This window comes from Octopus sinensis, linkage group LG24 (genome assembly GCF_006345805.1).
Source record: "Octopus sinensis linkage group LG24, ASM634580v1, whole genome shotgun sequence".
NCBI classification, from domain to species: domain Eukaryota; kingdom Metazoa; phylum Mollusca; class Cephalopoda; order Octopoda; family Octopodidae; genus Octopus; species Octopus sinensis.
The window spans coordinates 9,879,619-9,893,326 of record NC_043020.1 but is presented as its reverse complement, the minus strand read 5'-3'; the positions used below and the strand labels follow the sequence as shown (position 1 = coordinate 9,893,326).

Below are 13,708 nucleotides of genomic sequence, written 5' to 3'. Positions count from 1 at the left end.
TATCAGCCTCAGTGATCGGTGCCATTCATCGCGGCGCAGGGCCTTCTCTCCCAGGGGACTGGTGAGATGCCGGAGTTCCTTATGTACCTCTTCTGCACATCCCTATATTGCAACATCTTGCTCCACTGCTCTGCTCGTTCTTACGCAGTTCAGTATAAAATAATGCATTTCGGAGCCTGCTGCCCTCCATCCTGCAAACATGTTCCACCCAGCGCAGTTGCGATGTGATAGTGATGGCCTCCACTCTAACTAACATATATATATATTTGTGTGAGTAGATGTGATCGTGTTTGTATGTATTTAATTATACATACACACACACACACACACACATATATATATATATATTGACAATATGAAAAATAACATTTACTGCGAAGTAGCAATAGCATTACCTGTAATTCTGTAATAAGTATCTGCCGCCTTTTAAGACCAACACGTTTCAGTTGCACCGATTAGAAATCGTTGCAATTGCAACCCTATTATAAAACGGTGTAGTGTGATGGGCACAATGAATCGAATCCTGGTTATCGACCGATACGGCTAAAAGGGGACATACGTCCTACATAACTGTTAGACCAAGAAACCTTAGCAAAGATGGGGAGCTTCGAAATACTTTTACACGGAAAACTTGTCACAATACTAGCTTTACGCATTCATAGCCACACAATACATATTCTAGAGCAGAACTGATAACCTGATCAAATTGCTGCGCTGAGTGAAGGGCTTAGGCAATCTGATATGATGTCAAGTATTTACAAACAGACTTCAATACTTTCTATAAACAATAAAATTTAGAAAAGTGTTTAGTTTATCGTCCTTCCGTTATTTGCGATATTGTGTAGCTCTTACAAATCCGGTGAGTGGATAAAGATGTTGCGTACCATCTTTGACGAAATACAAATCTTTGAGATTCAGTTCCTTTAACTGTGGTAGTAACTACAGTCGTAATGAGTAAAGTAAATTAAATTTTTGTGAAATACTTACCACAAACATTTCCGGTTTTGAGTGGAACCAACTCTGGGGCCATACACAGGGAACCGCCAATGCAAGCTCCGAGAGCTGATGCACCGCTGAAATGAATCGAAAATTAAGACAGTCATTTCGATGTCGAGAATCTCAAACAATCATCGAACTGCGTTCTTTCATTAGTTCAATGATATAAAATGAATTCTTTAGTGCGATAATCAGTAAGCTTATTGTCAACAGAAAGAGATATTGCAATAACATTAAATTATACGATATAGACATGTTTCTTTACTAAAGTCATTGGTGATTCAGAGAAGTGTTTCGTCCTTAACTCCCGCGTGGAAGGTTAGTGCGATTATCTCTTGCGGGGCGGCAGAGGTGAGGTAATCATTCCTCCAGATTAATAATCATGAACGGCAGAATTTGTAAAGTTGACGCGTAAATGAATGGAAATAGCTGAAAGCGATATCGAACCCATGTATATACAAATATATGCATATATATATAATATACTTAATATATATATATATATATATTATATATATATAGATATATATATATAATTATATATTACGTATGTATGTATATTCTTTTATTATTTTATTTGTTTCAATCGTATCAGACGGGACTCCTATGATCTCATGCAAACGTTGATTATGCAGTTCATCTTATGTAGCCAATCTGCAGGTTAATGAACGTGTATATGATGTTGTGTCTGGAGACAGTCATTTTTATTTTCGTGCCTTATAATGTAACACACGCACCGGTAAAATTTCCACCTGTCTCTTATTTTAATTTTCCTAAAATTTTCGTTGCATCTTCCAACCTTTTCAATAGTCTTGACTCTCTTGCATATCATGTTGTACCTTAATATCTTATAAATACTTTCCCAAGATTTCTTTGATTGTCTGCATATAATTTATGTAAAACATGATACTGGATTTCATAACAAGTATACAATTACCACACAAGAACCGATATACACATGGTCGTCTAAAAACTGGTTGTTAAACAATTTGGGCGTTAAATTGTACTGGACAAACATATCAGTACACACACATACACTCATACACACAAACACAAGCACACACAAACACACACACACACATACACACACACACACACACACAAATAAACAGTGACACACATATAAAGTAAATCTACACTGATTTTCCAGAATGTGTGAATTGCGTCGGTGGATTATCCATTTTGTGGTTTTGAACCCGCCTCGTTTTTCTCCGCATTTTGTATTATGCCGAGTGAGCTTTTCCTGAAACGAGTATCTCTTAGATAAAAACTTGAATCACTCTCATCTCTATCCTCCTTCTATTTCTCTCTCCTTCTCTCTCACACACACACAAACACACGACGACATTAATCCAAGCACTCACATAATCACATACGCGTCTTAATATATACACGCAAATTAAAAGAAAACGATAGTTATAATACACAACAAAATAAATAAAGTATTCTTACGCAGCAGCACCGCTGGACAAAATTCCCAAACCAGCACCCAATCTCAGAATACATTCGGTACCGACGTTAACATTGCAGTTGGCGTCATCTGAAATATAAATGAAAATTTGTATACGCACAGTCGTATATGTATACATACATTCATGCATATATGCATGCGCATATATATATATATATATGTAGCTGGAAATTACAAAAAGCCAAAGGACGAAGACGCGTGTGTAAACAACATAGATGTGTATTAGTTTAACGCTCGGGAAGATGAGACAGTCTTTTACGTTTCAAGCCTACGCTCTTCAACAGAAAGGAACACGAGAAAATAAACAGATTGACGAAGGGAAGTCAGAGCAAGAGAGGAGAGGTGGGTAGGAGTGAAGAGAGAAAGTAGGTGTGAGAGGAAGGGAGGAGAGACCAGGGAAGTTAGATGAAGAGAGGAGGAGTGTTGAGCCCATGTGACGCAAAGGAGCGAAGAGACCGAATGCTCCCGTGCAAGCACGATACGAACAGAGATAGGGGTTGTAAAGAATGACCGGTAGAGCGGAAATAGCGCGAGGCCGAGGTGTCTGATCTCTCGGAGGTGTTCCGGGAACCGGTCAGGCAAGCGGCGTCCCGTTTGACCGATGTATAGAGAAGGACAGTGGGAGAGCTGGTGATGCAGTAGATAACGTTGCTAGAGGTGCAGGTGTAGAAGTCAATAATATGATAATGGTCAATGATGGGTACCTGTGATGAGTGTGGTGTTGGAGCGATAGAGGCAAGTGCAGCAGCGTAGGCTTGAGCAGAGGACCTAGCCGGGATGGTAGGTGGGGTGAGGGAAGAAACTGTGGGCTAGGAGGTCACGTAGGTTGTGTGCTCGTCTGAAGGATGGGAAGGAGAGGTTAGGTAAGATGTGCGAAGTGGAGGGGTCGGACTTGAGTCACGGGAAAACCCGGAGAATATTGCTGGAGAGGAAGGTTGGAGGGGTGGTAGGTGAGGGGAATCTGGAGACGGGTGACGGGCGAAACAGGTGAGAGGAGAGAGAGAGAGAGAGAGAGAGCAGATGCAATATATACATATAAAGTTCGTAAGCGTGTGCAAGCGTGCCAGCTGGTGTGTGTATGTGTGTGTACGTGCGTGCCACTGTGTGTGATTGTGTGTATGTCCTTCTGTACGTGTGTATACGTGTGTGTGATGATGAATATTAAACTATTACATACCGCACATGGAGGTCAAGAATGCTGCATTTCCTGCGCAGTCTGCTGCGGCCATGCAATTAGCAACGCTGGTCAAGTCACTGGAATAGAATCGCAATAAACATGGTTATTTCTACATTGTACTAAACACGAATAGAATGCGTAAATGAGATATTAAATGTTAAATGTTGTTTGTTTGTCTCAAATGATAATTGTCTCGAGGGTCGCATCGTTAAAATCATTTACGAAAATGATTATGTGTAACCAATAGAATATGTTTCTAATCCAAAACACAAAAACATGATGGTGATTGATGTTGAAATTATCTCCTCTAATTATTTATATACACACAGTAATCAGATACGGATAATACGTAAACATATACATGCATACGTCTATAAATACATATATACATGTATATCTGTATGTATGTATGTATGTATGCATGTATGTATGTATGTATGTATATGTATGTATGTATGTATGTATGTATGTATGTATGTGTATGTATGTATTATGTATATATGTATGTATTTATTTATGGGTATGCACGTCATTATTCAGTTTTAATTCAAGAATCCTTGCCAATAGAGAAAGAGCCGGTTTCTAACTTAAATCCAAAGTTCTTTTATTGCAGCATCAACAACATCAAAAAGGTATTTTTGCATGCATGTCTGTATATGTGCAGTATTTGGAGTCAGTACGTGTGTAAATGTGTATGTTTTGTTTTATGTATGTATTCTCATCCATGTATTTGCATATCCAGACAAGCACATATATACTTCAATGATAAACCTCTGGAACGTTTTACAGATATTTACAGTGCCATTGATGACTTGGGACTGTAGTTTTGGAATCAGCTTTCTCCTTTCTGGTTTTGAGATGCCCATGTTCTCAAGATTGGTACTTAGTATGTTACATATATTCCATGCATGTATGTATTTATGTTTTTATGTATGTAGAATGTATGTATGTATGTATGTATGTATGTATGTATGTATGTATGTATGTATGTATGTATGCGTACAAACACACATACGCGCATAAACACTTCAAATCGAATATTGAAAGGGACACTTATTCAAATAGTATAAAGCCCGCAGACGTTAGATTATGTGAGGTAGGATCAAAAGCAAAGGTAAGAATCAAAGAGTCCTTCCAGAAAGAAATTCATCATCTTACCTGCATAAATCAGAACGGTTAAGGTTTGTTGCTACTTCGTTAATTTTGCCAACAAGACAACCGACGGCTACGCCTGTATTACACTCGCCATATGCACCTGAAAACAATGATTAAATATTTAGAAATGTAAATATTTCTGGGGATTTTTTAATTCCTACAAATATATAAATCTATGTGATAATATATTTGCAATAAATTATACGATATTACTAGGAAATATTCGTTATATATTCACCTGATATATACAGAGATTTAAACATCTATTGGATATACTCACACATTAACATGTCCATCAGCTCTATTGCAAGATTAAAAAGAATCAAATTGACTTATTGACACCTTAAAATATCAATCTGGTATATTCACCAATGAAAGATCAATATATCGATAGATTAAACATTAAAATATATATTTGGATTAATGGGTTACATAACGGAATGCACATGTAGAGATTAAATTAAGATAGTGCATAATTTTATACACTAATATCCATGGCTTGTTAAACCTATGTATATCTGTACTTATGTAGAGGAAACGATTGAAGGTAGCTTATAATCCAAAATCTACTGGGTAGGGTGGGAATCTATTAAACGCTCTCTATTCATTGGTGGCTGATCGAATTACAGATTACATCGAAAGATGAAAGACAGACACTCACACAACGCTCACATTTTTTATTTAGTATATTTTATGAATGGGTTAATTGGTGGAAGTTGGTGCCTATCTTTCGTTTCTCTCGTCTTATTCTCTGCCTTGACTACCTCCATTTCACGGTCTTTTACTTTTTATGCCATTGTCTTGACTCATGTCACCATTTTCATTTGTCCCCTTATAATACACAGCTTAATAGTAAATAGAGACATCGACCTTAGGAAATAATATCAACAAAGAACATGTTATCTATTAACAATTCGTCGTCATCTACAATGTTTCATCTGTTGTCGATTTCTACAAATACAACCCAACTTTCAGATCAAATGAACAGTGGGTAACCATTGGTTCCAATTTAACAATGTTTAACATTTCGACCGTCTTATTCCCCTGAATGGTATTGTTTTGGATGGGGATTCTTCAAGCTATTGCACTTCATGTAGGCCTTATCATTCTCACAGCATATCTCGTGTGTATGTAAATCAAACTCTACTTTCATCTCTCTATAATCAATAAATCTATCATTTAACAACAAGTTATGTCATATATTTAGGGACTTGCTAAGCGCATTGCAACGGTTTTCAAGTATAAATTATAAAAGATATAAAGCAAAATATTATTCAAATCTGGACTCACCGGCAACAAAGAGGGCAGCAATAAGCATAAACTTGTACATGTTGAAAGATGGTTTTAGTGTGACTTCAGACGGTCTCAGCAGTAGTTCAGGAAGGCGTTGAATACTTATAGTGAAAACTCTCGTTATATTTATAGGTACATATACCTAATTAATATTAAATACGTTATTGATTGCTACACAACATATGTTTTACCATTCATTGCGATATTGTTTGAACATTAATTAAATTTCATTCAAATATTTCAATAGAGCACTTTCAAGATATTTTTTAGCTTTTGTGTAAATAAATAATATAGTAATATAGATTTTGTTTTTAGAATTCCTTTCAATTTGTAAACTATGAATATCGATATCAATGAATAAAGTTTTGAAATTAAGAACAAAAGCCAAATAAATTATTTCCCTACCTCATTATAATTAACAGGTGCTACAATTGAAGAAAGCATACTATCATACAACTTGACGAGTTTGTGATACATTTTCGATTTCTGGAAAAGGCGCAATGACCATTAGAGCTCAAAACTTTCTAATCAATCTAAAATCGAGGATTATAGAATAGTGGTAATGTTGGTGAAGAATTACAGACTTTTCTGAAAGCAAAAAAAATATCCACAAATAAATTAACCAACTAGCGTATGTGGTGTCTTGACCTGCCAATAATAGCAGCAAAATCATTCTCATTCCACATATAACTACTTTTTGGAAGGAACAACTTTGGAGACCTAGCTAGGCAAAAGTGTAAGACGGCCATGACTTCAATGCCATTAATGATTGATCTGGTTGACTGAATTTAATGGGTGGTGGTGGTGGTGCCGGGATGGGTGGTGGTGGGGGGATGAAGAACCAACAAACGATAATATTTTGCTTTTACGCTGTCGAGATTTTCGTATAGCTCTATCAGGAATGCTCCAAAGATTTTCAATTGGGTTCATGTCAGGAGATTGGCTTGGTCAAGGAACCTTTTCGATCCCAGTTTCAGTCAGACATTGCTGATTCCCTTTCGCTATGTGACATAGAGCCCCATCTTCCATGAATAAAATCTCTTTTTCCCTTATGTTATCGTGTAAATACCTCGGAAGATGTCATTGCTTTAGCATTTCGATGTATTTTTCAGAGTTTATGGTTCCAACACATTCGATCAGCTCAGAACGACCATTGCTGGTAACAGCTCCCCATACCATTACAGAGATACCACCGTGTTTCACAGTTGGTTGGAGTCGTTTCAAATCAAATTCTTGATTTGGAAGCCTCCTGTCCCAAACACGTTCACTGTCTGAAAATAATGCAAATATGGATTCATCTGAGAAAATCACTCTATCCAAAAATGAACTGGATTTTCTGACATATCCTTAGCCCATTTCTTTCTTTTTATGATATTAATTGGTTGAAGGAGAAGTTTTCTTCTAGCTGCTCGTATATAATACCCAAGCTCATGCAGATATGTAACACACGTTCTTGGACTAACTTCTAGCTGTTTAGCAATGTCAGGAGCGTTCGATCTGGATTCGTTTTCCACACTTCTCTGCAAACAGCGAAGCTACCTTTCCGAGGGCCCAGGTCGGCCGGGACGAGAATCTGTTGATTCTTTTACTTGACTTTTGAATTGCACTATAACTCTATTAACACTAACAAGAGGAATTTGAAAATTTTCGCAAATGTTTAATATAATGGCACCTGGAATGAAAAAGAATAATTACATTGTAAATTCTACACCTCTGAAAAAGTATTAAGACGGTTAGATCAGAGATTTTGAATATTAAATGTGTCTATTTACTTCCTGCATGTCTGTGTATCTGGCCCCATTGCCTCCTCTCACCTCCCTTGATCCACACTCCAGACTCATTCTTATTTTTCAAGCATCCAAAATGGTGAGACCCCTTTGACACCAGAATTGATTACATCACCACGTCCCTTGAAAAGCTAATATAAATGGCAAAACCGGTTGGATATCACTACATCCAAAAGATATGCATATATTCTAAAAACATTTCTTTATAAAAAGATATTAAACCATGAGAAACGAAGGCATTTCTCTTTCACTTCTATATATGTTTTCTACATATTTTCAAACCTATACATATGTGTTTGTGTGTGTGTGTGTGTGTGTGTGCTTCTGTATATGTGTGTATATATTTCAAAGGCGAGTCAAAAGTCACGCTCAAATACATGCTACAACTTTTCTAAAGTTGAATAAAGTAAAAACTACAATGAATACACACGAACAAGATGAACAAAATGAATAACAGTAATAATAACGTAATATAAATATAACGGCAAATGTTTTCGTGCGGGATTTTTGGCCCAACCTTTAGATAAATATACATACATATATATGTATATATATAGGTATATATACATGTATGTATATGTATATATGTAGTATATGATATATATATATATATATATATATATATATATATATATATATATATATATATATATATATATATATATATATATATATATATATATATATATATATGTATATATATATACACATATATACGTATACATATATATACATGAATATCACCGTGATAACCGTGATCACCGTGACCGTCCAGGCTATCAGATTTTGCTACACATCGCTGGTCATCCAGCTGGGGAACACATACGCCATTGAAACCGAGAAACCGGGCCCATGAAACTGGTTAGTCGGGAAAAGGGCGCATTTATTAAATAGGTATATGGTATATATATATATATATATATATATATATATATATATATATATATATATATATATATATATATAATATATAAAAGAGCAGATCGTGTACGAGTGGGTATATATTTGTAAAAAGGAAGTTTGAAAACGCCACTATATTAGATAAATTTTAATTTTCTTATGAATTTTACATGTTTCGGTTCTTGAAAAAACGAACCTTATCAAAAATATAAAAAGTGCAATAGAAAAATTCATAGTTGTTTCTTACTGGTCTCAATAGAATCCGTGTGGTGGTGTTTTGTCGGTAGTTGGTATAATCGCTATATTATAGTTGCGTGTAGTAAAGAAGTTCATTATTCTTTCTTGCTGTTATCAAAAGGAACCGTGTTTGTGTTCCAATGGAATAGTGGCAACTCCGCAACTATAATATAGCGATTATACCAACTACCAACAAAACACCACCACACGGATTCTATTGAGACCAGTAAGAAACAACTAAGAACTTTTCTATTGCACTTTTTATAATATTTTTGAAAAGGTTCGTTTTTTCAAGAACCGAAACATGTAAAATTCATAAGAAAATTAGAATTTATCTAATATAGTGGCGCTTTCAAACTTATTTTATATATATATATATATATATATATATATATATATATATATATATATATATATATATATATATATATATATATATATATATATATATTTATATAACTATATGAATATATGAAAACCTGAAGATTCAGAAAAAATATATTACATTCACATAAGAGAGATAAGCTCTACGTGGACATCCATTATGCTAGAAGTAGTTCCGCTATGGTCTTACCACTAAGAAAGGAATGCCAGAATGTAGGCGAGCAAGACAAATGAAAAGAAAGAAAATATAGATTTATCATAAACTAATTTCGCTATTAACACTTACGCAAATTACTTGCGTAATTGTCCGTAGCTCATCAGTATTCCTTTGATGTCAACGCAGTGGTCATCATGTAAATGGTCGCGGTTTGTCTACACTAGAGCAAAGTCTCAGGTTTTTATGCCCCCACACGCATAAAACTCTTGCTATCATTCTGTGGATGTTACATTGTATTCCAGCGCGTAATTTGTAAATAAAACAAAACAACGTTACAATAATTTGAAAGACTGTATATCTATCTATCTATCTATCTATCTATCTATCTATCTATCTATCTATCTATCTATCTATCTATCTATCTATCTATCTATCTATCTATCTCTATCTATCTATCTATCTATCTATCTCTTTATATACACACACACATACATATGTATATATATATATATATATATACTTTTAGTTTTCACTACCTTCATCTCTACGTCTTTTACTACACCTTTTATTAATTCTTCTTTATCTGCTGACATTTAGTAAATGAAGGTGTTTGTTGTTGCTAACAATTGCCCTAAATTGGCTCATTTAGGACGCTTGACAGTAGGTGATCCAGGTTAGTTTTGAAGACATATACATTCACAACATGAAGGTCTCTCAGTTCCTTTAGGAAGATACTGAAGAGATGTGTGTCCTTGAATCCCAACCTATTCAATATTTGATTCTCTAGTTTGTCGACAGAGGTGGGATTTTAGGTACTATGCAATGGCACTCTATTCTAATGTTTGTATAACTATCAGTTTGGACAAGTCCTTCCTGGATCATCCAGATGTATATTGCAGTATATCGTTCTCACCGTCGTTTCAGGGATTAGTCTTAACTACTTCAGTCCTTCCTAGTAATTCGTTTTCGCCATTGTGGCTATATTCTTTGTGTAGCCTCGCTGGACTGCTTCCAGGTACGCTGTTAATTCTACACTGTGCAGTGACCATATTTGGAAGCAACAAACAAAACAGCTTAAGACAAAATGTCCTCCAGAGGACCATCACGATTTCCTGCTCTCCTCTAAACGTTATAAGAATCCATTCAGCCAACTGCCCGCTTATCATTGCCTACTTAATAATATGCATATGGAAGAATGCGTAACTTAGTTAGTTAGTTAGTTAGTTAGTTAATTTGGCTCAAAAGCAAATAGCAAGGCCATGTAGGGGGACATGGAGTTAAGTACAGGGTGGTGTTCATGTAAAGAGTTCAGGCCACTTGAGGTCAAGGGAGGCTTTGAACAAAGCGGTCGTCGGCATCTTCACCATCTCGTCTGGCAGCTTGTTCCACGGATCCGCAACCCGGTCGGAGAAAGCTCCTCTCCTTCGATTGAGATGAAATCGTCGCAGGTAGAGCTTTTCGGAATGACCCCGCAGCCGACGCTCTGGAGCAGGAGTGAAGAACAGCTCTTTCGAGAGGTTACACTTTCCGCTTATGATGTTGTGGGCGAGAATGAGATCACCACGGCGGCGGCGTTTTTCAAGAGAATAAAGGTCGAGCGTCCTCAGCCTTCTTCATAGGACAAATTTTTGAGACCATGAACCATGCGGGTAGCCAGCTTCTGGACTCTTTCGAGATGCTGTATGTCTTTGAGGAGATAAGGAGAAGAGGCTTGAATCCCGTACTCCAATATGGGTCTCACCAGCGTGACATAGAGCGGTAGGAATATGCTGCTGTGAGCATTCCGAATGACCGTCGAATCAAGAACAGAATTCGCGTGCTTTGTTGGCAGCATGGACGCACTGGGCCGAAGGCGAAAAGGAGGAATCCACCAAGATACCCAGGTCCTTTACCTGATCGGTCCTCTCCAGCAGCAGACGACCCGGCTCGAAATCAAGTTGAGTTGCAGGAGGAGAGCCAACAGGCAGATGACAGCACTTTGACACGTTCAGACACAGGTCCCATTCGTTAGACCACTTCCAAATTTGGTGGAGGCATCGACGAAGATCCTCTATATCACCGCGAGGAGCGACCAGTTTGATATCGTCGGCAAATAGAAGGGTGTGTTGCGTGAGGTCGTCGGGCAAGTCATTTATGAAGACTAAGAACAATAAGGGCCCAAGCACTGAACCTTGAGGCACGCCACTGCTCGCACTGGAGACGTCGGACCGCGAACCATTAACTTGGACTTGGAAGGAGCGATCTGAGAGGAAGGCACCAACCCATCGTACAATATCCGGATGGAAACTATATGCTTGAAGCTTGACAAGTAATAGGCGGTGGTTTACCGAGTCAAAAGCTTTGGCAAAGTCCAATAAAACGATGTCAACAGCATCACTATCATCGAGGATGCGCGTCACCAATTCTTCCATTACCAGTAAGTTGGTCAAGCATGATCTCTTCGGCACGAAGCCGTGTTGGGAATCAGAGATAGAGGCTGTGTTTTGGAGGTGGAGCATCATACTTTTCTTAAGGATGGTTTCGAACCTCTTGCTGATTATTGATGCAAGGGAAACCGGTCGGTAGTTAAGCGGGTCTTCGCGGCTCCCTTTCTTGAAAATTGGGCAGATTATCGCTGTTCTCCAGTCCGCAGGTAAAACACCCGTCGCCAATGACATATTGAATAGACGTGTTAAGGGCTCGCAGATGACCGGAGCCAACGCTTTGATAACCCGTGGGTGTATGCCGTCAGGGCCGTGACCCTTGTTGACATCGAGGCATTGAATAACACGTTTGACTTCGTCCCGCGTGATGACCAATCTAGGCATTGGAGGTACCGATCTATCAAATGGAGGGGGTTCACGACCATCATCTTGTTTGAAAATAGTTGAAAAAGCCTCGGCAAATAATTGACTCTGTTGATAAGGGTCCTCAATCGATACGCCTGTTGAGTCTACCAACGTTGCAATCTGGTTGTTCAAACGGGAATTCCGTTGGACATGGGCAAAGAAGGTTTTTGGATTGCTACTGGCATTTGCCGCGATTTTGTATTCATAACTGAAGCGTTCTTCCTTTTCAATTTTCACGGCTCGGTCTCGTTGAGTTTTGTACACCTCAAAAGCAGCAGTCGAATCCAGATTTTTGAATTCAGCCCAAGCAATATCTCTGAGTCGACGTTCTCGTTTAACCTTCTTCATCACCCAGGGCTTGTGTTTCTTCTTCTTGGGAAGCCCAACGGGAACTGCCTGGTCAGTCAACCAGATTACATATGCTTTGAGGGATGACCATAGTTCGTCAACTGAGGACAACGTCATCAGGGATCGCCAGTCCAGAAGCGCGGAAGCCTCCGTTAGAATTTCAAGATTAATTGCAGAGAAGACTCTACGTGGCAGCGAAGTAGTCGTGGGCATAGAAAAAGTTGTGTGCATGACGAACTTCAGGACCGCATGATCACTCTTGGCAAGAGGGGCGCACACAGATACGTCTGACACTGATGTTGGATAGCGGGAGAATACCAGATCCAGCATAGATGGCTGCTGCCCAGACCGATACCTTGTCGGATATTCAACATGTTGCGATAGAAAACAATCTTTAGCCACGTCGAGAAGGGCCTGGCCGAACCGGGAAGATGTTGTACAAATTGATGCGGGCCAATCGATCGTGGGAGCGTTGAAGTCTCCTAGTACCAAACAGTCATGCGAAGCTGAAACGAATCTTATCGCTTCGAGTATCAGTGCCCAGATCACAAACCGTTTGTGATTCTAGAACTGTAATCCCTCTAGATCCAGTATATTTTATCCGGATTGCATTTAACTTTGTCAGATAATAGCGCAAATCTTAGAGTCCTTACTCATTAAACGGCATATTATTGCCTTCAGCCCAAGGTGCATGACCTATTCAGCGTTCTTTGTTACCTGTGAAACTTTTAAGTCATGTGCATAAATTGTGAGAGTGGTTCGCTATGTGAATCAGGGCATATATGAGAGGGATACTATGAATAGTAATGGTCTTAAGACTGTGCTCTGAGGTTCACCACTCAAAGTTTCTGATTCTGTGGAGCTGGCCCCGTAGGTTTCCTCCTTAACATTATCTTTTCTCTTCTCTCTACTACTATCGTCTGTTATAATTCTGAATATTTCAAATGTAGTGGCTGCTCACACTTCAGGTAAAAT

The 13,708-nt window shown here is 38.0% G+C and overlaps 1 protein-coding gene across 1 annotated transcript; it reads right to left on the bottom strand.

Moving 5' to 3' along the window:
- Positions 1-922: 922 nt before the first annotated feature.
- On the bottom strand, positions 923-6,246 carry LOC118767809. Its single transcript, XM_036513041.1, has 5 exons — positions 6,090-6,246; positions 4,803-4,899; positions 3,645-3,721; positions 2,449-2,536; positions 923-1,073 (listed from the first exon to the last, which is right to left on the bottom strand). The coding sequence occupies exons 1-5, from the start codon at positions 6,127-6,129 to the stop codon at positions 965-967; spliced, it is 411 nt and encodes a 136-aa protein (XP_036368934.1). The 5' UTR covers positions 6,130-6,246; the 3' UTR covers positions 923-964.
- Between the last annotated feature and the right edge of the window lie 7,462 nt (positions 6,247-13,708).

Bases quoted from the DNA above. Each gene is read 5' to 3' on its own strand.
- LOC118767809 (XM_036513041.1), bottom strand. From the start codon at position 6,129: ATGTACAAGTTTATGCTTATTGCTGCCCTCTTTGTTGCCG. The intron at 4,900-6,089 runs GTGAGTCCAGAT...CATTGTTTTCAG, and splicing joins TGCTGCCCTCTTTGTTGCCG to GTGCATATGGCGAGTGTAAT. The intron at 2,537-3,644 runs GTATGTAATAGT...TTTATATTTCAG, and splicing joins ATTCTTGACCTCCATGTGCG to ATGACGCCAACTGCAATGTT.